General features: G+C 38.8%; 1 protein-coding gene across 1 annotated transcript; it reads left to right on the top strand.

Annotated features, from left to right (window-relative positions):
• The first annotated feature begins 15,538 nt into the window (after positions 1 to 15,538).
• LOC149932372 (uncharacterized) lies at positions 15,539 to 16,793 on the top strand. Its single transcript, XM_090157108.1, has 3 exons — positions 15,539 to 15,811; positions 16,560 to 16,679; positions 16,758 to 16,793. The coding sequence occupies exons 1-3, from the start codon at positions 15,539 to 15,541 to the stop codon at positions 16,791 to 16,793; spliced, it is 429 nt and encodes a 142-aa protein (XP_090013234.1).
• Positions 16,794 to 23,373: the final 6,580 nt, after the last annotated feature.

Below are 23,373 nucleotides of genomic sequence, written 5' to 3'. Positions count from 1 at the left end.
TCTCGCCGACAATGGGAACTTTCCCTGAGGGGGACCGAAAGACCAACTTTCGAGGATCTCGTTACATTTCTTGAACAACGGGCCAGAGCCTTAGCAGCAGCTCCGCCTACAACTACTGCAATCAAGTCGAAGCCTCCATTACATCAGAGACCGAGTACAAAGGCTCATCATGGTGCTCTGAGCGAGACGTGTCACTTTTGCAACGAAACACACTCTGTATACAAATGTACCAATTTTCTGAATGCAACTTCGGACGAGCGTTGGAACATGGTCAAGAGGAGTGCCATGTGTTTCAATTGCTTACGAACCGGTCATCAAAGCAATGACTGCAAATCTGGTCATTGTAGGAAATGCAACGCACGACATAACACACTTCTACATCAAGAGAAGGAATTAACGAAGACGAAGGCAACCTCCGGTGTAGTTTCATGCCCATCTCGTGAAATAATTGGATCAACCCAAGTTATCTTGGCAACCGCAATGGTCCAAGTCAAGGGACTTGACGAGCAACTTTATCCAGCCCGAGCGCTTCTGGACTCGGGTTCTCAAGCCAGTTTCATCACGGAACAATTCACGAGGAAACTAAGATTGAAGCGAACACGTTTCAACGTCTCAGTTGACGGAATTGGAGCAACCGGAATGAACACCTCTCAAGGCAGTGTCATGGTGAATATTCAGTCAAATATCATTAACACGTCGGAGGTCATCGTCGAGGCAATCGTCCTGAAAAAGGTCACGGATTATTTACCTAACAGTCCATTCGATCCTGGAAATTGTCTACACTTGAAAGGCTTAACACTTGCTGGTCCAACTTTTCATAGCCCTGGACAAGTGGATATTTTACTAGGTGCTGACGTGTATCTAGAGCTCTTACAAGATGGCATTTGCAAGGGGAAAGAAGGTCTTCCAGGTGCCTTTAATACTCTTTTCGGATGGGCAGTTTCCGGTCCATTGCTGATGGCCGGAAGAAGTTCGAAAATAAAGGTCCACCATTGTACATTGGAAGCAGATTTGAAACATCTTTGGGAGCTAGAAGACATCCAGCCTCGAAGAATACTATCTCCAACAGAAATTCAATGTGAAAAGAACTTTGAAGAATCACATACACGTGACTCTACAGGAAGATTCACTGTACGATTACCAAAGATAAACGATGCACCAAAACTTGGAGATTCTAAACAAATGGCAATCCGTCGATTCTCTCACTTAGAACGACGTCTACGTGTTAACCCGAATCTCTATGAGGAGTACCGCAAGTTCATGGGGGAATACATTGCCCTTGGACATATGGAACTCATTCCCTCGAATGAAATAAAAATCGAAACCAATCCATCTTACTACGTGCCTCATCATGCGGTATTCAAAGAAGACAGTACCACCACGAGAGTTCGTGTGGTGTTCGACGCCTCTGCCAAATATACAACTGGAGTTTCCCTAAACGATCATCTGCTAGTGGGGCCAAAACTTCAAGATGATTTGGTCAACCTTCTTATTCGCTTTCGTCAACATCGCATTGTAATGAAAGCAGATCTTGCCAAAATGTTTCGTCAAATTAGAGTACATCCAGACGACTCCGATCTTCAAAGAATTGTTTGGCGAAACAACTCACACGAACCCTTGCTCGAATACCGTTTGCTAACGGTTACATATGGAACCGCATCAGCGCCATACCTAGCAACTAAAGTCTTGAAGCAACTCGGCCATGACGTGAAAGAGACACTTCCGTTGGCATCTTCGGCTTTACAAAATGACTTCTACATGGACGATCTAATGACAGGAGACGAAACGATTGAGAACGTTTTAAGACTTCAGTCAGAAATCATTCAAGCTACATCTCAAGCAGGATTTGAAATAAGGAAATGGGCGTCGAATGAAGCTGCATTATTGGATACACTACCAGCCAACATGAAGGATTTACAAAAGCCACTATGCATCGAGAACGACGAATCAGTCAAGACTCTCGGCCTATATTGGACTCCTTCGGCTGATAATTTCTCGTTTATGGTTACTTCTCCAGCGTCAAGAAGTTCAATCACTAAACGTACAATTCTTTCGGATACAGCAAGGATATTCGATCCTCTGGGACTGTTGGCACCAGTAACCGTTCGAGCGAAACTGATGTTACAGGAAATGTGGCAGCTAAAATTGAATTGGGATGAGCAACTTCCCCAAACACTTGAAGCTAAATGGAGGTCGTTTCGAACCGATTTACCAGAAATTGAAAACATTACGGTTCAACGGCACATTTCGCAAGCTAATGCTACAGACATTAGCCTGCATGGATTTTGTGACGCATCGGAGAAAGCGTACGCAGCTGCCGTATACCTGAAGACGGTGAATAACAACGGACAAATCAAAATACAACTGATCGCTGCGAAAACAAGAGTCGCTCCGCTCAAACAAATCACACTTCCGTGACTGGAATTATCTGGTGCATTACTTTTGGCTTCTCTGATTCAACTGATCAGGGAGTCATTGAGATTGGATATAGCTGATGTTCATTGCTGGTCGGACTCAACAATCGTCCTAGCTTGGTTGAAAGCTCCACCGCAACGTTGGAAAACGTTCGTAGCCAATCGAGTGTCAGAAATCCACGAGAAACTACCGAGAGCGCAATGGCATCACATTGCAGGAGACAACAACCCTGCAGATTGCGCTTCTCGAGGAATATCCGCTAGCGAACTGGGAAATCATGGTCTCTGGTGGCATGGACCGCAGTGCCTTATTTTCGCCGCAACAACGCAAGAACTACATGAACTCTCAGAGCCAAATGAATGTTTATCCGAGGAAAGACGAATTATTTCGTTAGTAACACATCATCAAATGGATTTCACGCTCCTTTCCAAATTTTCAGCGCTTAAAAAACTCATTCATATCACCGCCTACATTCTACGTTTTGTCTTCAATTCGCGAAATGCGACAGAATTGAGGATTACTGGACCTTTATCGAAGGAAGAGAACGAAAAGGCGCTATCCCATTGGATTCGGGTCGTCCAAAGCAACAGTTTTAACGAAGAGATAGCTTGCCTTAAACAAAACAAGGAATTACCACGGAAAAGTAAAATCCTTTCGATGCGTCCGTACATCGATCAAGATGGGATTATTAGAGTTGGTGGCAGACTTTGCCACTCCAACTTACCATACGAACAAAGGCATCCGGCACTGTTACCGAGACAGAGCAAATTAACAGAACTTCTAATACAACACGAGCACGAAAAACATTTTCACGGAGGTGCTCAACTACTAACTTCTGTCTTACAGAAACGTTATTGGATCGTCGGTCTTCGTGATGCCATACGTTTCCATATCAGAAGATGTGTTTCATGTGTACGACAGCAGGCAGTCACTGTAAAGCAACTTATGGGCGATTTACCACCAGCGAGAGTAAATCCTGCTCGGCCATTTTTGAAGTGTGGAGTCGACTACGCAGGACCATTTACCCTTAAACTAATGAAGGGACGAAGTCACCTCAGGTTTAAGGGATACATTGCCGTCTTCGCTTGCTTTACCACAAGATCAATTCATCTTGAACTTGTCAGTGACATGACCACTGAAGCATTTCTGCCAGCATTGAAACGCTTTGTTGCTCGACGAGGAAAATGCGCCGACATTTACAGCGACTGTGGAACCAACTTTACAGGAGCCGATCGAGAGATGAAAACATTCATCAAATTCATAGTCTCTACAAACAACAACGATCATGTGTCACGATGGCTCGCAGACGAAGGAATTAATTGGCACTTCAACCCGCCTGCAGCGCCACATTTTGGAGGCCTCTGGGAAGCCGGGGTGAAGTCCGTCAAGTATCATCTGAAACGAGTTCTTGGCACCATGGTTCTAAACTTTGAAGAAATGCAAACGCTTCTTTGCCAAATCGAAGCTTGCTTAAATTAACGTCCGTTAACGGCGTTAAGCTCGGATCCAAACGACTTCAATGCGTTGACACCTGGACATTTCCTAATCGGAGATGCGCTCACCGCAATACCCGAACCAGATCTCACTTCTGAAAACGTCAACCGCCTGTCACGTTGGCAATTGGGCCAACAAGTACTGCAGCACTTTTGGAACCGTTGGCGAAATGAATTCCTCTCTCGCCTTCAACAACGTCCAAAGTGGACTACACCAAAACCGAATCTACGAGTCGGCGACTTGGTCTTGCTCAAAGATGAAGATTTACCTCCAACCAAGTGGAGAATGGCAAGAATCACTGAACTTCATCCAGGACAAGACAATCAAGTTCGCGTCGTAACTGTCAGAACCTCTGACAAATCACTGAAAAGACCCGTAGTTAAATTATGCCAGTTACCACTAGACTGATTTTAATTGTATTCAAACTGTTTACTAAGGGTTATTTATGTATGCAAATGTAACTTTTCGGACTTTTACTATCTCATTTGAAATTCGTTATTTCAAGGCGGGCGGAATGTTCGGTTGTACACATCGTAATTTTGTATAGTACAGGTACCTATATTCGTTTTCAAATGTTTATATAGCGCACGCGCGCGGGAAAGTGAGTTTTTGGTTGCTGTTAAAAAAGGTGTTATTTTTTGCGCGTGTAAAAATAAATTAACGGCCAGTTCTGTTTTGAAATAAGAGGAAAAAGGTTTACCGGTTTTTATGTCGGAAAAGTTCGCGTCTTTTATTTCGCTGTTCACGACATACATAGACGTTTAGCCGCTGGCGAGTGTAATCAGCACTGTTCCTTACCGTCCTCTGTTAAAAATGGTTGTACCATTCCAAAAAACGTGTACCGCCGACTATTCCTTCTCCGCCTCTTAGTCATTCACCTATCATGCATTTAATACCACGCTGCAATACCAATCTCTCTACTCCGATATTAAAAAAATGTGTTTCTCAACAAATTGACTCTATTTTGCCACTTTCAAGTAGCAGCACGCGCACTTAGACAATGCTACTTTTCAGCCGACACCATCTCTGTATGTCCAATGCTTCGAGAATATTTTGCCTAGCTCGTCATTTTCTCAATCTTCAACTAGTGATTCCCATATCTTGTCATCGACAGCTCTCCTCACCAATGCTCAATGGCTAACCCCCGTGTATAAACACTTTGAACTTACGCATATTCTTCAATCGCACATGGTAGCCTTCGCCGCTGTTACCAAAACTCACTGGACGCCGCCGGATCAACTCGACGCTGAGCACTCAATTTCTTGTTACACTCTTTTCCGTCAAGATCGGTGTTCTAGTGCGTATAGAGGTGTTGCTATTTATATCGAAAACTCCTTCGTCGCAAGTACTCTTTCTTTTTTGGATCAGGGCCTGGATATTTTAATTGTTTCTTTAACTCATAATGGTCCTCCCCCCAATACCACCATTATTTGTGTTTTATACTGCTCTAATAACCCAAAATATAATAACCATGACCTATTACGAACCTTTTTATCGCCATTAATGATTATTGTGTTCGGTGTAATAATTGTTGGTTATTTTAATTACCCTTGCATTTCGTGGACGTCTTTTGCGACTACCCCTAAAGCCTGTCGGTTTACAAAATCCTGGATTGCGTAATTGAAAATTATCTCCCCTACTAGGTACAGTGGTCTTTACTGTAAGGACAATATTCTAGATTTAGTTTTCACCTCCGATCAGTCCCTCGCCTTTGACCCTGTGGTTGAGTTATCTGCCTTGGTTAAAAGTGACCATGGTGTTGTTCTTTTTCAAGTTCAGTTACGTGGGTCTCGTTCTGTTTTTGTCCCTAGGCCTAATTTCTTTAAGGAGGATTACGAGTCTTTTCGCGTTTTTCTGGCCTCTGTTGATTGGTCACTTGTTTTGGGCTCTGGTAACTTGTCCGACTCCTGGGGCCCTAAATGGGTTAGAGTGTGCAATAACTGGTGGCTTTACCGGGGAGTCGGGTTCCGGCTCTTGTAACCCATAAGGGCGGTGGCGCACTGGGAGATGTTAGCTCTGATCAAATGGTCCTATCTCCACCTCCGACTTCGGTCAGGTTTGGGCTGGAAACTGAGCTTCGGCTCAGGCTAACGGAGAGGGTCCGTGCAAACCGACCACCTCGGCGGATTCGGTAGCCTGCTGTGGGACGGCGGGCTTCCGTATGACGCCTTTTGGAGCACACCGGGATCTCAGGTGCCAGCTGTGCCGGGTTATGTGGACCACTGTGTGCTCGTCGTTCCCCTTTAGGAGCTCTCTCCAAACGGTTTGACTCTTTACCTGCGTAGGTAGGGTGTCGGTTGGAGTTGCTACAGCCTCCACTCTTAATCCCACTGCTGTGTGCGAAGTGGCAAATGGTCCACCCATTGCTGCCCAAGCCTAGCCATCGCACGGCCCGTAGCAGAGAGTTTAAAAATAGAGCCTGGAAACGGTTTCTTAAAGCTAAGAAACGTTTGGCCCCTTTGTATGTTTCGGATGCCCTCCATAATCAGTACTGTGCTGCTCGTAACGCTTTCACTTCCCATGTTAGAAATTATCGTTGTAAATATGAATCTAGCCTAACTTCTCTAATTCGCGACCACCGTAAGACCTTCTGGGCTCATGTTGATCAGTTTCGGGCTTCTAGGGTCCCTATCTCTAAGCTACAAAAGCCTGATGGTACTTTTACTGCTACTTTATCTGAGGCTGCTTCAGTTCTCAATATTTTTTTTTTGCTTCCACGGTTAATTCTAGTTGATCGTCTGTGGCCCCGAAGTCTTTGTTCAATTCGTCAAACCCCAGTGTGTCTACTGGCCCCGGTGATACTCTTATGAACTTTTCGTGCGAGCCTGCCGATATTGTCTTTTTATCGGGTAAACTTAAGACTTCTAAATCGCCTGGGCCTGATGGTCTCCACCCCTTTTTGCTAAAATCCCTTTCTAGTGTTTTGGCTTTCCCACTGTACATTCTCATTTCTCGCTCGTTTTCTCTCTGTGAGCTTCCCCCTTCCTGGAAAGAGGTGCACATTACGCCAATTCATAAGAAGAGCCCTAGATCGGATCCTACTACTTATCGCCCTATTAGCAATCTTAATCAGGCTCCAAAACTCAGTGAGCATTTGGTGTTTGACCAAATAACATCCTTTCTCCATCGTACTAGGTTTTTCTCTCCCTCGCAAGACGGTTTCCTCTCAAGGCGCTGTAGCCTTACTAACTTGCTCGAGGCTACAAATACTTGATCTCAGTGGATTGAAGACGGCTATATTGTTGATATTATATACTTAGATTTTTCTAAAGCCTTTTATTCCATTCCCCACTCTAGTCTTCTTGATACTCCGCGTTCCGCGGGTATTGATGGTAATGCCCTATTGTGGATTGAAAATTATTTTACGAATCGTTCTTCAGGGTCAAGCATCTGCTTGGTGTACTGTTGGTAAGTTGGTTCCTCAGGGGTCTGTTTTAGGTCTTTTACTCTTTACTCTTTAACGTCTTTATTAATTCTTTACCCACCGTGGTGCTTATCGCGCTTATTTTACTTTTTGCCGACGATTCTAAACTTTCCCTTAAAATTCGTTCGCGTTCTGACAATTTCGCGCTGCAGAGTGACTTGGATGCAGTTGTTCGCTGGGCTGATGGCCGCGGTCTTTCCTTTAATACTACAAAATGCTCTGTGTTGCATTTGGGTCGCCAGAATCCGAATTTTGGGTATTATATCAAGAGTACTCCAATTATTTCTACGCTCTCTGAGCGTTACCTGGGGGTCTTGGTTGACCCTTGCCTAAAATTTTCTACGCATACCAATAAAGTTTCTAGACGAGTCCGTTCGATGGCTGGCCTTATTAGACGTAATTTTAAGTTTCGGGACCCTAAACTTTTAAAGCAGCTTTACAATTCGCTCGCTCTCCCGCTTATTGATTATTGTTCCCCCGTTTCGACTCCGAATTTATCTACTGATCTTTCAGCTTTGCAAAAGGCGCAAAATCAATTTTCAAAATTAGTTACCAAATTTGAAAAGCTTCCAGCCACCTCCCGCTTACACGCTCTTGGTATACATTCCATCTCCATTCTTCACAAAATTAATAATTGAAGTCTTCTACACAAGTTTTTTTAATAACAAATTAGAACTTAATTTTTCGGATTATTTTTCTTTAAGTGCGGAGTCAAATTTCGCAAACCTATATGTAAATCTTCTGTTCGTTTTAATTTCTTTTCAAACAGTGTAATTAATGATTGGAATTCATTCCCCAATGATATTGTAACCGAATTTACCGAAAACAATTATCTCAAATTCCGCTCAAAATTGTCGTATATATTCTTTTTTTATCTATATTATTTTGTTATATGGATTATTTGTCTTTCTGCACATAAGACAGCCTTTGGCTTCGCAGTTGTTGTTCAATAAATATATAATTTATTTATTTATTTACTTATTTATTTAAGTTTCACTCATTGCTGTCACTGAAACCTGGTGGAACAAGGATATATGTGCTGAACTGAACAAACCTGGTTTTTTTCTGTTTCGCCATGACCGTGTTAGGGACCCTCTAGGGGGTGCTTACAAGTTCGTCCTTCTGATTTTCGTGATAGTTCTATAGATAGTTCGATAGGAACTGATCTACATGGTGTTGAATCGGTCGCGGTCCAGGTTATCACCATTGATCTAACTATTGTTATCTGCGTTTTATATCGTTCAAATAATGCGTATTACCACAACAACGCCTTTGTTATATCATTAATATCTACTCTTTGTTCTCATTGTGACGCGAAACGTAACGTTTTTTACTCTTAGGTGATTTTAATTATCCTTTTATTGATTGGCAATACACTATTCCTCGTACAGGTGCTTGTTCCCAAACTAAACTTTTTCTGGATTGTATAACTGATTCTTCCCTTTCACAATTCGTTACTTTCCCAAAAAGATCTGGCGGTGCACTGTGTCGCGATCATTTAATTTAATTTAATTTTTTCCACTGACCCATCTCTAGTTTCAGGGAAACCCCTGTTGCCTCCCCTAGCTTCTAGTGACCACGGCGTTCTTCTTTTTAATTTTGCTATTCGATGTGCGTCGCCTATATTTCGTCCAAAGCCAAATTTCTATAAAGGGGACTATACCTCTTTCAATGTCTTTCTTTCGCGTATCGATTGGTCTTTATTGTTGTCCCGCGATTCTCTACCGATACCTGAGCTGCCATTCAATTCCTCTTCATTCTCGGGATTTCGACTTTTGTTCTAGTTAGTAAGCCTAAACGTAGAAACTCTTTCAATTGCCGTTCTGCCTTAAGCAGAGTAGCTAAGTGCACTGCCTGGTGTCGCCTGGCTCAGTCGAAAAAAGTCTCGCTTCCCAGGCGGTTATCTCCAATCGTGTTTCTTCGTATCGTAAGGCTCGCAATTTCTATACTAACCACTTGCGTAATTTGCGAAGGAAATCTGAGTCTACTCTTTTTAGTCTTATCAAAGACAACCCTAAATCGTTTTTCCGTATTTCCCGTCATAGACTAATTGAAGTTAAAAAAACCGATGGTTCTTTTACAGCTTCCCCTTTGGAGGCTGCCAATATCTTTAATCAGTATTTTGCTTCTGCGATTCAACCTCTGCCCTTTGTCCCTGTTGCACCTAGTACTGTGCCTCTTTCTACTTTTGATAAATCCACCTGTACCCCACCAGATATTGTTCGTCTTCTCAAAAAACTAAAAACAGACAAATCACCTGGTTCTGACGGAATTCATCCTCTTTTGTAATTGTGCCCCTATCTGGCGCCCCCACCTTCAATCGGACCTCCTCGCTCTCCAAAAAGGTTAGAATGATTATGGGAAGCTTACCTAAAAAATTTCTAGTCTTACAGTCCCTTCGTATTGACCCTGTCCATATGCGCCACCGAGTTAATGACCTTTGTTTACTCCATGATTTTTTTATAACAACCTAACGCTAAATTTTGATGATTTCTTTTATCTCAATTTCTCCCAAACCAGAGGTCATTCCCTCAAACTTTCCAAGCCCCGAGTTTGTTCTACGCAGCGCCAAAATCACTTTTCGTCCAGAGTCATTAATGATTGGAGCTCTCTTTCCCCAGCAATTACTTCTATCCCCAATCGCCACACTTTTCGCCGCCATGTATCTTCCCTTTTGCGTGATATAGATTCCCCTCAAAATCGTAATAACATTTGAATAAATTTGTATTTTGTTACTGTCTTCGCGTATCTAACTCAATTTGCATGTATCGATGGTTAAACAAAAGCCCATCCTCATTGTTAGAAGCTTATTGAGAAGATGTAAATAAAATATAAATTTATTCAAATGTTATTACTGAGAAAATATATTATTAGGGTCATTTGTAAAAAATTCCGTCTTATTGATTTTATATAATTCAAATTCACGATCCTAAAAACGAGATCAATTTCTACGAGCTTTTGGATATGCGCGTGTGTACTTTTAAAAAGAAGAAAAATAATAGGCTTAGTTGGCGCCCGTTCATTCATTTTTTGATCTAACCGCGTAGTTGAATGTAACTTCGTTTTGTTCTATATTAAAGTTTTCGTTACATATAAAGTTACTGTATTTCTTACCGAAGCTAAATCCTAAGTTTAAAGCGCGAAAAAGAATTAGTTTATTGGGAGAACGAGGGGGATTGGGAGAACGAGGGGGATTGGGAGAACGAGGGGGATTGGGAGAACGAGGGGGATTGGGATTACAATAATAATAATTATTATTATTATTCGCTAGGCTAATACCAGAGAGGGTAAAGTTGCTTCGCTACTGAGAGGCGTCTCTTCCTATTCCCGCAATGTTAAAATTTCGTTACCAGTTTTTGACGCACGCGCGAATAGAAGAAATTACAAATGAAGTTCAGGATCCCACTACCAGGGTGCTACAGGGTGTCGTTAGTTAAATTTTTTTAGAAGATTTTTGTTACATCCGCAATATGGCACCGATTATTTTCTTATTTCTGATACTAAAAAATTTAAATAAAATGTGAAATGGTTGTTTCATGTGAATTTATGACGCAGGTAAGTACAACTAATTATTTTTAAATATTATATTTGAATATTGAAGTGTCAATTCTTTTTAACAGCCTAAAATAGTGGGAAACATAAATAGCCAAGGCCTAACAACAATAACAATAGAAATTAATATATTGGAAATGAAATAAGATCAAATAACTTAATGAAAATAAATAAGAAATAAATATATAAGATAAAGCTTCGAAGTAGTTAAAAAAAGACGAATATGAGGTATGAGTTTAGTGCTGTATCTTCATCAATTTCCTGTCCAGTCTTTTCTGTGTCTTTTTGTAATCATGATCGAGATCTTGTTTTTTCAGGGCACTGTGCATGCAAAACTCAACGAAGAAACTTATCATGTTTTGAAATACAGTCGGACATGTTGAATCTATTGATGCTTGAAACCAAGTCTTGTCAATTCAACGTGTAATAAATTTTTCCATACGCTCTTTGACATTTGGCATGTGAGATAGTAGTTTAAAGCTATAGTATCAAATACCTCATTTGTTTCTGTAATAAACTTTAAAAAATTGTCAGTAGGTACTATAAGGCTACCAAAAGAAGAGTTCTTTGTTGTTTTGAAAAACTAAAAGAAGGAGAGCACATTTGTAGGATCAATAATTGGATTGTTCTTTTTGAGTTGGCTGAGGCAAGAGGAGCATTGGTGGTTGGAAAAACAGCGATGGATTAAATATCCTGATATATAGCTAAGGACATTTTGTTTAAGTAGATTTGGACTCTCAATTGAATTGCATATGCTCCGTTCGAATGTGTTTAGAAGATGATGACAATTGCGTGTTTAAATCTAAAGTTCTTTTACCATTGTGATTAACAACTAAAGTAATGTAATTTATTAAAATTATTTATTATTGAGATAGACAGTTTCAAATTTCAATTACCATTTTCTGAATTTTTGCATGAAATTCTGTTGGACAAAGTGTAATTATGTTCATCTAGAACATTCAATGTGTTTTCCTCTGAAATTGGTTGTGATGCGTTTGTGACCAACGCGCTTACTTCCAACCCATGTTCATATGTCGCGTATGGATATTCTATACATTTTAGTATATTAATTGTCAGTAAATTTTTTAAACCACATAAGAACCCTTAGATGTTTTTCTTTATACTTCACTAACTGTACTGGAAAATGAGTAGTGTTAATAAAATATTGTTGGCACAGCTGATGGTATTAGACTATTTTTAGTTTTAATATTCATAAAACTCGTCAGTGAAATGATTAGAGCAAAACCTATGGTTAAAGTGTAGATATTCCGTTGTTTTATTTGTCAGTTTCTCGTTTTTTACATTATCCAACTATGATAGGGAACTGATATTTCAATAAGAAAGTTAAAGTAAAAATAAACCTATGTAAAAAACGCGTATTCACCGTTCTTTTTCCCTTAGAAACTTGAAAAATGATAATCGAGAATTCTTATTTTTCGTATTAGAACAATTTACGGCGGAACACAATGGTCCAGGCATATTTAAAACATTTAAAAACTACTTAAAATGTAAATTAAAAACGAATCAATTTTTGCGTCGTACTAAACTGAATATTGAATCGCGCGCTAGGACTTCCGGATACGCTTGCAGCGCCATCAAACGTTCGGATCCTATGGGCATTTTCGCCGATAAAAATAAATACGGAATTTTGAACGAGAGACGCCTCTCAGTAGCGAAGCGACTTTACCCTCTCTGCTAATACCCCAGGCACCACCTTAGGCCTAAGTTATCAAGCGACTTTTAAAGCCATTAATTCAGGTGGTCGGTTTACAATGCGTAAGAGGGTGGTGGCAAGCCCTTCATGCCACGCGAGCCAACAGCTCCCTTCACTAACTAATTACGTTAACCTCAACAACGGGAGTCTGAGGGTCATTGTAGCAACGCTAAAAACCTCCCAACGTCGTTAGTGAAATTTCGTTAATTTATGGTGGCTGGCTGGCCGCCGTCGTCACCCTACTTTTTGAAGTGAATATATTTGGAGTAGTGCGCGAGTAGCCTTTCTACGATTCCAAGCTCGATTCCACGGTCAGGAAATACAGGTAGTTTTTTTTTTCTCAGATTTCTACTCAGAGGTCACGATTGGTCCAAGCTAAAGCTGTTCGGAAGGACTGCTTGATATCGATATTAGAAACGGCAATTTTCGTGACGTCGACCCACACAAAACGGTAAAAAAGAACCACTTTACGGAGTGGCAGAACAGTAGAATATCCACCGAGTGCTGTACCTATTTCTCTAGGAAGCTAAAGGTGAATTTAAACTAGTTACAAAACTTACGAATTACTCTTTTAGGTTTTTGTGTTTTTTCCTGCCTATTTATTATGGACTTTTCTACCTATTCACGGGTCTTAGCAGTTTCTACATTAGAGTCCATAGGGGGTTCTTTTTAACTTTAGTACGCAAGGTACCACCTTAACGCCAACCAAGTCTGCTAGCGACTTTTAATTTAAGTGGCCGGGTTACAATGCGTAGGAAGGTGCTGGCAAGCTATTCATGCCACGCGAGCCAACAGCTCCCTTCACTAACTACTACCGCTAACCTCAATAATTTTCATGGGAAGGTAAAACCGAAGAACTGGTCGAAAACTCCTTTAACCAATGGAGAGAGTACTTGCAAACTCAACGCGAAAGGAGCTGTTCCGCGTATTCACCCAGTGCCACAAGCTAGGAATGAACCGGCTACTCTCGTCGCGAGCTGAAAGTGCTAAACACTCTGTCACCTCACTGTATCAATACACATCGATTCGTTTTGACACTGACGTATGACATTTAATATTTATTTTTATTGTTAATTGTTTAATTAAACCATTGTGATTAAAGTTCCCTGTTGAAGACAGCAGAAACTGAATTGGAAATTGGTGTGCTAACAAGCTCTATGACTTGCTCTTAACGTAAGTGGTGCCATCATCCATAGCTCTCTTTTAAAATTTGATTGGATTACATTTCTTTATGTCGACTACATTTAGTTTCAAATTGTAACAGGGAATTCTGGACTTTAATAAGTTCAAATATTTCCATCCAGAATTCCGTGAAGGTTTCGAACTTCTGTTTCTGGCTGCTGGTCGCTTAGAACCGGTAGTTCTGGAAAATTGGTGCTTGTCTAGCCAGGGGGTGCCGATTATCCCCTCGGCCGGGGCATATTTACATAGTTATGACTTTTACGAATTCCATTTTAGCTCCCTTTATTTTAATTTGACTGTGGAAATTTTTTACAAGTTGAACAAGACAAAAATAATTTATTCTAGCGCTTATTAGGCCCAGTTGTTATTTAGAATAAAATTGGGTATTTTCCGTTATAAAAAAAAGAGTTATTTGTGTAAATAATAACGTTTCAAGAAGAAAAGTTGACTCTACCAGAGCCTAATTGAGACCGTCGTCTCCGCCATCAATCCACCAACGACCATCATTCCACCTACGACCATCATGGTGCAGCGGTACCTTAAGAGTGGGACAACGCTCCAACACGATAGTTCAGCGTAGAGGCTCTAGCCAGTTCGTGTACAACAGTCGTCAGCGAAACCTGAGTATCTAATTGTCTAAAAGCAAACGAAAGGAAACTATATTCCCAAAGGAACTTTAGTAAGCACATCTCGCCTAACGAGAGTGCGTTGTAGTTTTATCATAGTTATTTTGTTCTTAAGTTTTCGTATTTAGTAGTAAGCTGTAGTTAATTATCTAGATGCACCGTAGTCTTAGCTTAGCTTAGTAGTTTATTTTATAAGACAGTGTCTTAAAATTAAATAATTTCAATTGTGTTTGTGTAGTGAGAATGTGGAGTTTGTGCTATGGCGGTTGTGGTTGATGAGTTTGTTGTGTTTGCGTTTTGTATGTACTCTCCAACTTCTTCTTATTGACTTTTGGGACGAACCGAGTGCTGAGGGTTACGATAAACGTCTCAACGCCCAAATGGCAGGGTTTAAACCAATTGTTTACGGTATTCGCCTTAGTATCAATTCGCGATCGCTTCGGCCGGGATTCCAACCGAGTGTTCTACCACAGAACCACCGATACATATTACGTTTCTTTGAAAATTTTAAACTCAGCCTAGAGGAAGAGTATATTAATGATTTTTAAAGCCTACATTTTTTACGTATGAAATTTTAAAGGTCAAATCTTGTTTTAAAATATAAAAAGTATCTGGGTTTCAGGCAAAGTAAGGGTTTTATGTTATTTTTACTGATCGAGATAACGTTGTTTTTGTGTCTATTCTTGGGTATTGTTGGCAGTGTTCAGCGATATCGAGATACACGATAGCTAGATACGGATCTAGCTACGATTTAAGTTACTTTCTTTTAGCTACAAGATACAACTGTGGCTAAAAGGTCCTACCTATTCTCAGGCGAACACAGATTAATAAAAAACTTTTACACAAACCTTTTTTCTGTAACTGATTGCGAATTATGTATTTTACGAATCTAGATTTTTGCCCTTTAGTAGTTGTTTTTTTTAGGGGCTATATCTGCAACATTCCTTATCTCTATCTCTACTGTTTTTTGTAGGTAATTTTTTAATACATCGCTAAAGATATACCAAGTACAAAGGGTGCATTTACAGGTCGCCTAACGCAAACGAACGTAATTATTATTTAGTTCGGATAAGCATTATTTTCGCGTGGAGCTTACAAGGGTCAGTTTTTAGTAAAGCATAGGCTCTTAACATGGCGGACAACAGCGCGTGTAGTTATGAAAGCAATTCCTATAGTATTTTGCCTGAATGTGTTGGTACAATTATTATGGAAAGTACGATGACAACCGCAAACACCACTCAGTCCACTGTATCTCTTCCTTATCTCTTGGACGGGGAGTTTTTCATTCCAGTCAACTCCACTGTCAATAAAAATTCTTTAGCCGTTCATTGTTTAAGTTGTCCTGACAAGGCAGTATTGAAAACCTCAATAACATCTACGGGAAACCTGCTCAAGCACATTAAGGTACGTCAAAATTTCTAATTATAAATTATCATCAATAAATATGTAGTGGCAAATACCGTACACATCTGTGTGCGCACGGGTAGGGCGGTTAAGACATGGCTTGACCTGAAGTTTTATATTGAGGCCACAAATCTCGAGAAAACTATGGCTCCAAAACATTAAGGTTGCGCACAAAAATATCGTAATTAAAAGGTTTAAAAGGTCAATGGTAGTTTTCTTCGGCTATTCGATCTGTATTTACTCTAGTCACCTCGGAAATGACACATTATTTTTATTAAAGGTGGCGACAATATTACCGTTGCCCTACCTGAATTTAGGCGCTCGCACTCTTATGACGGTATATGTTCACATAACGTAAAGAAGCTTGGTCACCATGTACTTTGCTAAGATTGGGAAATTAACCATCTCATGTTGAACAAAACATATCCCTTCAACGTAAAATATCAATCGGTCGTGAATCTATTCCCTTTAAACTCTTTTCTAAACCGGTTATAATCAAACCTTAAAGACAACAAAAGTAACATAGGGGGAAAGAACGAAACGTGGAATATTTTAATTCAAAATACTATACCAGTAGCGTGGCTTACAACGCCTTAGAGTTCTGGTGCCGTTTGAATCAAGTACGTTAAATAGATCCCCATTACTTTTGTTGCCTTTAACTGCGTAGGATTCTAATTATAATCGTCAAAGGTTAATGTACCTAATCTAACTTGAAGCGTGGTCTAATGCTATGCGTGTAATATTCTAGAGGAAACATCCGATGGTATTGAATAAACTAAAAGCTAAGAAAGCTGCTAAGAGGAAAGGTACTGGTTCTACAGATGATATCTCAAAGCGTATGGGTTTGTTTCCTCCCAGTAAAGATCAAGTACGTATTGTGTCATATTTATACTGGTATCATGCACTACACAAATTATGCAGTATTTTGGTAATTATCCATGTAAAGGGTGCATTCCAAGTTGTTTTGGGTATAATTGAATAGGAAACTCGACCCAATTCATCCTTCACCAATAACACAACTCTACCTTTGGTTATGTAGGCGTGTGTTAAGTTGAGGTCAATTGCGTAGACAAAGAGATAGTTTCCAATGTTCAAACCCGTCCCCTTTGACTGTATACAGAGTTAACCTTCTACTCAACCTCCCCCCCCCCCCTCGATAACATGCTTCGACTCGCCCCCTTGATGTATTTCTAGCTACGCCACTGGTTGGATTTCGAATGCTTAGGTTGGGTGGATTTTGAATTTGAACGATTTTATTTAATTTTCATACATGTTTACTGTTACTTGGGGCTTTACCCGTACATTTTGGTTAATCCGTTAATTTCCCAATAGACTATTCTATAAATTCCTTTGAAAATCGTTGAACACTGATTGTTGGTTTTTTAAGCTTATTTTTCGAAATTGTTCAGTTTTAGTGGAACCTTTAAAGTCGTTACATCGTGGCTTAAAGCTTATCCGGTTTCATTATAATAACGTCGAAAATTCGTATTTGTTAATGGTAAGTTGTTCTTGATTTTCTATTGCTTGGTTTTGAATTAATTTATTACTCGACTGCGTAATAATATTTTTCTATGAGCTATTTTGATCCTGAAGTCTGATTGATTGGGATATTATTACATATTTTTCTATTCGTTATTTTTTCTCTGAAGCCTGATAATTTGGGATATTATTAAATATTTTTCTATTCGTTATTTTTTCTCTGAAGCCTGATAATTTGGGATATTATTAAATATTTTTCTATTCGTTATTTTTGCTCCGAGCCTGATCGATTGGGTTGTTATTATATATTTTTCTATTAATTATTTTTGCTCTGCTCTGGTCTGATTGATTTGGTTGTTGTTATTATATATTTTTCTATTAATTATTTTTGCTCTGCTCTGGTCTGATTGATTTGGTTGTTGTTATTATATATTTTTCTATTGGTCGTTTTGGCTCCAAAGTTTGGTCGATTGGGTTTTTGTATTTTAATTTTTTGATTGTGTTGAGCTTTTGGGCGGTATTGTTGGCTTTTAATTATAATTTTTTCGTGTGAAGTGGTTTAAAGAAGTTTTTTTGTGTTGTTATTTCGTAAGCGAGCAAAATACAAATACCCTCAGTAGATGTTTCTTTCATTAAATTTTGTTTCGTATTACATTTAACTGATAAACTTGTTTTGTAAATAGGGTTAAATTCAAATGTGCATTGTTCTAGTTCGTCTAACTCACTGTTGTGACTACTTAATTTATAATATTCTGAATAAATTAAACTCGGTTGTTTCGTCTAAATTATTTTAATTAAAATTAAATTGTATACCGTGTGGGAATGAACCGGGATTACGTTTTTAGTAAATAACTCTGAATTGCGGAGATATATCTTTAAGGGTTATCTCGAGAGATTAATACCACTAGGGACAATTCTTCCGAGGAGAGGTATATTTTGGCTGGCCAACTTGTTAATAATTAATCATACTCCAAGAAAGTGTTAATTAATATTTTTAGATTAACGTTGATCCCAAAAGTGAAAGCCAAACGTGTACCCGGAGTTATCTTAGTTTGTAGCGTGCGGTCGTTTCTTCGTGTCCGGATAGGACATTCCAGAACTAAATTAATTTTGGTTTCCTCTTTTAGCCCATAGTTTAAATTATAACTTTTATTAAATATATTTAGTATAAACGACACCCGTTTCAAAATACTATGTGCTATTAATTAAATTCTTAACTGAAATGTATTACGTAATTTAGTTCTGTATTAAATGATTTAATTGGTAAACCTCAACTCTATTTGAAATTTATAATTGAAGTATAACTCTACACTTCAAAATGGACTTTAATACTTAATTAACTTTAAATCCCCTCACAGGGCAATAGCGAAAATTAGTGAAGATGCACTTTAAGTTATAAACCGCTAATTTTTATTTCTAATAAAATATATTTTCGCTACAATACCTCAAGCTAGCTTGGACGAGCCAAACCAGTCTTTGGAGCTTTTAACTCCTTTAAGCGTGCTTCGTTTCCATGCTGGCTCTCCCAATCTTCATCATCTCTCTTCTTGCTACGACGTCACACTAGTAAAATATTTTCCAAAGAGACACAACAATGAAATAATATTATTGACGTTAAAGGAAGCCCCAGAGTCTATTCAAAAGGTTGATAAATAATTTATTTTTGTGAACCCAAGTCATCCTATTTTATCGAGAAGCAGAGTCAATCATTCAAGGAAATTATATTTTTTGGGGTGTTCAATGTGAGGGCTAATTTGCTTATAATAGGTAAACTAATTGGATCTGAAGCTAGCCATTTCCAGTTCAATTAAAAATCAATATATCGAAATGTGTTACACCAATATTCAACTGCCTTACTTAATTTCTTTTTTTTTTATTTTTAAAAGCAAGAAGTTTTTATAAATTATACGGTACAATTATGTTTTGAAATATCCAAAGAGTGAAATGTGGTGGGGTATACAATAACGTACGTTTTTTATGAAATATAGCTAAGGTATTTCATTATGCTAAAACCCAAATTATGAAATTAAATTAAAAAACCTGTAATGTCTAAGAATTTCATAATTTGGCTGAGTTGTTGAACTATTTGCATCGGGTCACAGATAATTTTTCTAATTGGAACCATTCTCCTACCCCTAATGGTTAACGAGATAAATTTTGAATGACCTTGAACCAATAGATCTAAGGTGAAAATTTAAAATTTACTCACTAAAACTATATTGTAATTGTATCACTCTGACTATTGTAAATATAATTAACTTGAAATAAAGTAATTTTCAAAGATTGACTGCACACTATAGAGCACTTTATTTTAAACGCAAAATTATAAAGTTTACTTTACATATTTCGGCATATTTGGCGAGTACGCTGCCGTTCTCAAACGTTTCTACAAATCTAATGTCACGCGAGCCTCTAACTAGTGCTTTCTTACAGTGTATATCTAATCCGATTAGCGACAGCAAAATAAAAATTGACGGGGACAACTATAGTGACGGAGATTCCGTGAACAAACGGGGAAGGAGGATAAATCAGGGTTTGATAAAGACTGAGGGGCGTACACACTAAAACTAGTTTGTCATGAAACTTTTGATGCCTTAGAAGTTAGAACTAGTAGTTTTCGATTTATTAGCCCTTAAGTTTCGTCATTATTCCCTTTATGCATTCTAGGGTTTTGTATAAAATATCTCATTACGTCGGGCTTAAGCCATTTCAACGTAAATTGTGATGGGGAATACTTTTCTAATTGGAACCAAGTTTTTATTTTTAATGGTTTTCAAGATAATTTTTGAATGACCTTGAAGACATAGTTAAAGGTCATTGAAATTTTAATTGTCGAATGACCCCCTACACGCTTTTCAAATTCGTACCTAAAACACATATTGAGTGATTAGCTCACAACTAAAAAAATTCCAAAATTACCTCCGGCAATCATTGATAGTGCAATGAGCATGGCGGACATAGTCAGCAGAAATAGCCTTCTCTGGCAAGCTTCTGCAAACAGTCAATTTTATGGTTGTATTCAATACACTATTTTTTTGTAAATTTTGCTGGACGCGTCCATGTTGAGTTTACCCCCCTTAACCCCCATTCTCCATATCCTGGGACCAAAGACCCGAGCCTAGACCCCCACCGGTGGTTCCAGGTAATGGCCGACTAGCGGGCGGCCAAAAAGAGGGGTCAAAAAGACCGCGAAAAAGAGTGTATAACTTGATACTATTTCACCCAAGTAAGCTAACGAAAGATATTCCGTGACATCGTTACCTGGAAATTAATGAAGCGTCAAGTTATTAGGTGTCAACAACGTTTATAGGGCTTTACCATTGTAAATAATATCTTAAATAATATCCATAAACATCCTACTTATGGTAATATTTGTGTAAAATTTATTTGAAAAAAAGGAAAAAGAAAATACGAATTGTAGTTTTAAATATAAAATTCACTGTCCAAGTTTCGGTTATGCATTTGGCAGAAATTGTAGTTTTCAAGAAATTTATAAGGCTTATTCGCGTTTCGCCGCTAATCAGTGACATTACGCCGAATTTCCAGAAAAACTCGCCGTGGTGGCGTGAAAATCGGCGGCGTTGAAGTCTCTACTGGGAAAAGTTGGAGAAAATAGGAATCGAAGCCACGGGTAACTAGGCAACCGGAACAGGGTAAAAGGTACCGCGACTTTACAATTGAAAAAAGACCTCATTATTTTCACACCCCCGTTCGTTTCCTGGATTTTTATAGCAAAGAATCCAATTGTAAAACTTAGACGAACTACCAAAAAAACGGAAAAAATCACGCTCCTTACTTAATGTGAATCATTCAATCGTCAGTCCTAACTTTTAATGGCGTAAAAAGACGATATACATTTAAGGTTCTAATAACGTTCGTAATAAGCGTCGAGAAAGCTCTTTATTCACGAACACGGACTAGGGGCGCCATCTAGCTTTAAATTACGTAACACGAGTGAAAGCCGCGTTCGCACACGTTTATGACAAGAGAGGTGAAGTTATATACGAATCAATGGGTATTCTCATTGGTGTGTTTATATTTGGGTTAAAAATTCGTTTAAAAGTAAAACGTTATTTAATTTTTTTTAAATCTCATTAGATTAAGTACATTTCTCATTTTGAATTTTTAGTTAAAAAACTGACAGAAATAAGTTGGTTAATATTGGCCACCTGCGCTAATTATCAATCCGGTTTTCCCGTGTCAAGGTGGTTCTGTGGATCTTGCTTAGAATCACATGTTGAAAATATTATAGTTTAATTCCGATTTGAATAACAACTCCAACTACAAGTCCAATAACGGCGAAATATTACTCGACTTAATATTGGATTTCATTTTACTAAAAATTAATACAGCCAAAGGCAGGAAAATTCATAATCGAATCGCTAAAAAATTGAATGCATCTTTTTTAAAAGGGATTCACAACTTAATCCCAAATTTCATTATTTTCATATTTGTATACACAAACATAGAGAATTTCGATAAATTTAATATAAACTGGGCTCTCTTATCAAAATACGAGAAAACCACGCCCTTCCGCTTAGGTCAGTGCAATCTTTTGCCCTTTTCCACGGTCAGGGGGAAAACAATCTGGTACGATCACAAACGCTCTCTCCGTGTAGGAAGTCATGAAAACCGAGCTTAAAGTTAGAGTTACCAAATCTCATTTAGTCCGCAAGGATAGAACTACTAATTAACATTTTAAATGTATATGTCCAAAAACGACATAATTTCTAAAAGTGTGTCAATCGAACCTTTTTTAATTAAAGGGGAACGGCCTAGCTTTTCCAAATATGGCCTTATTTCCGTATCAAAAGATTAACAAGACGTGCAATATACTAACACGTACCCTTTTTTGTTTTGAAAAAATAGCTTTTGGCCCAAAAAGTTGAAACGAAAAATAACGGCAGGTGTTTGGGTTTGAATTTTCGCCGCCATCTTAGGGGCTGCCGCCAGCGCCCCTAACCCCGTATGAGCGATTTGCGAACTATCCTAACTTTTAAAATCGCGCAATTTAGGCTTAGGTCTCTTATAACTGGAACGCGCCGCTCGTGCAAGACAATTTTTTTGCGTCTTCAGCAGCGCGCGCTTTTACGTTGTTTTTCTGGCTCACCGACTTCTCACCAGGTGTCGCGGCGGTCGCGCGCTTTTCGATTTCCCGAAATTTCTTTATTTTATTAAAAATTAACCACTCAATATTTTTGGATGCGGTTTTCGCCATAAATTTTAGTTTTTAATGGGCTATAGCTAGGCTATATAACTGGGTAAAGCTTGACCGTTCCCCTTTAATGTTACGAGCGAAGTAAAAAGGTAGAGGGGAAGAAGTTAAAAAAGTAGAAATAATTCCACCTGGTGAGGGCTTCGAGAACTAAGGAAGCGTTTGAATTTTTTGCCACTCGAAAGAAACGCTACTGTGATGCCATCTATCTACGTTTTAATACAAAATACGAAAGAACAAACCCGAAAACGTGCATCGTCCATCCTAGCCTCGACTTCTAGCATTCAGAAAATCTTTAGCATTGGAAAGTATAGGAACTTGCACACTTTTGGTAATTATGTAACTTTTGATATGTCTTATTTGATAATACATAAAAGCAGTCCTTTTTTCATAATATTAAATTTTGACGGCATTGAAAATCATACGAATATATAAAAAAAAATTAAAAAAACATTAAATGATACGATGTGAATCAAGACGAGCCTGCCAAAAATAGGTGTTCGGCCGTAAATGAACAGAACTATATTAATCTAAAATTCAAACACTAGGATTCTATTCAAGGTGATTACGATATTTTGATAATTTAAAATATTATTTCTACACCTTAATTGTAACGGTGGTATTGAATTTGGTAATTTAGTTTAAACGTTTTACAACCTCTTTTGGCATGACGCTGGAAGTAGGGGAAGATATCGGTACGAAAAACGATGGTTCCGGGCCGAAGTAACACGGCGAGCGAGCCCAGAGGTATTCCGGATGAGCGGAGAGACCATAAAAATGCCGCCGGCGCATCTCCCCCATCACTTTGAGTTACAATCCGAAAAAAAAACGAATTCTGGGGACCGACCATAATTACAGCCGAATTCGA

The sequence above is a fragment of the Leiobunum rupestre genome, chromosome 8 (assembly GCF_980474605.1).
Source record: "Leiobunum rupestre chromosome 8, qqLeiRupe1.1.hap1, whole genome shotgun sequence".
Taxonomy (NCBI): domain Eukaryota; kingdom Metazoa; phylum Arthropoda; class Arachnida; order Opiliones; family Sclerosomatidae; genus Leiobunum; species Leiobunum rupestre.
This window is presented reverse-complemented; position numbering and strand designations above follow the sequence as displayed.

What these genes read in the sequence shown, in the direction of transcription:
- LOC149932372 (XM_090157108.1), top strand. Translation starts at nt 15,539, where the DNA reads ATGGCGGACAACAGCGCGTGTAGTTATGAAAGCAATTCCTATAGTATT. An exon ending in ACCTGCTCAAGCACATTAAG is followed by an intron (nt 15,812 to 16,559) that starts GTACGTCAAAAT and finishes GTAATATTCTAG; the next exon opens with AGGAAACATCCGATGGTATT. An exon ending in TTCCTCCCAGTAAAGATCAA is followed by an intron (nt 16,680 to 16,757) that starts GTACGTATTGTG and finishes ATCCATGTAAAG; the next exon opens with GGTGCATTCCAAGTTGTTTT.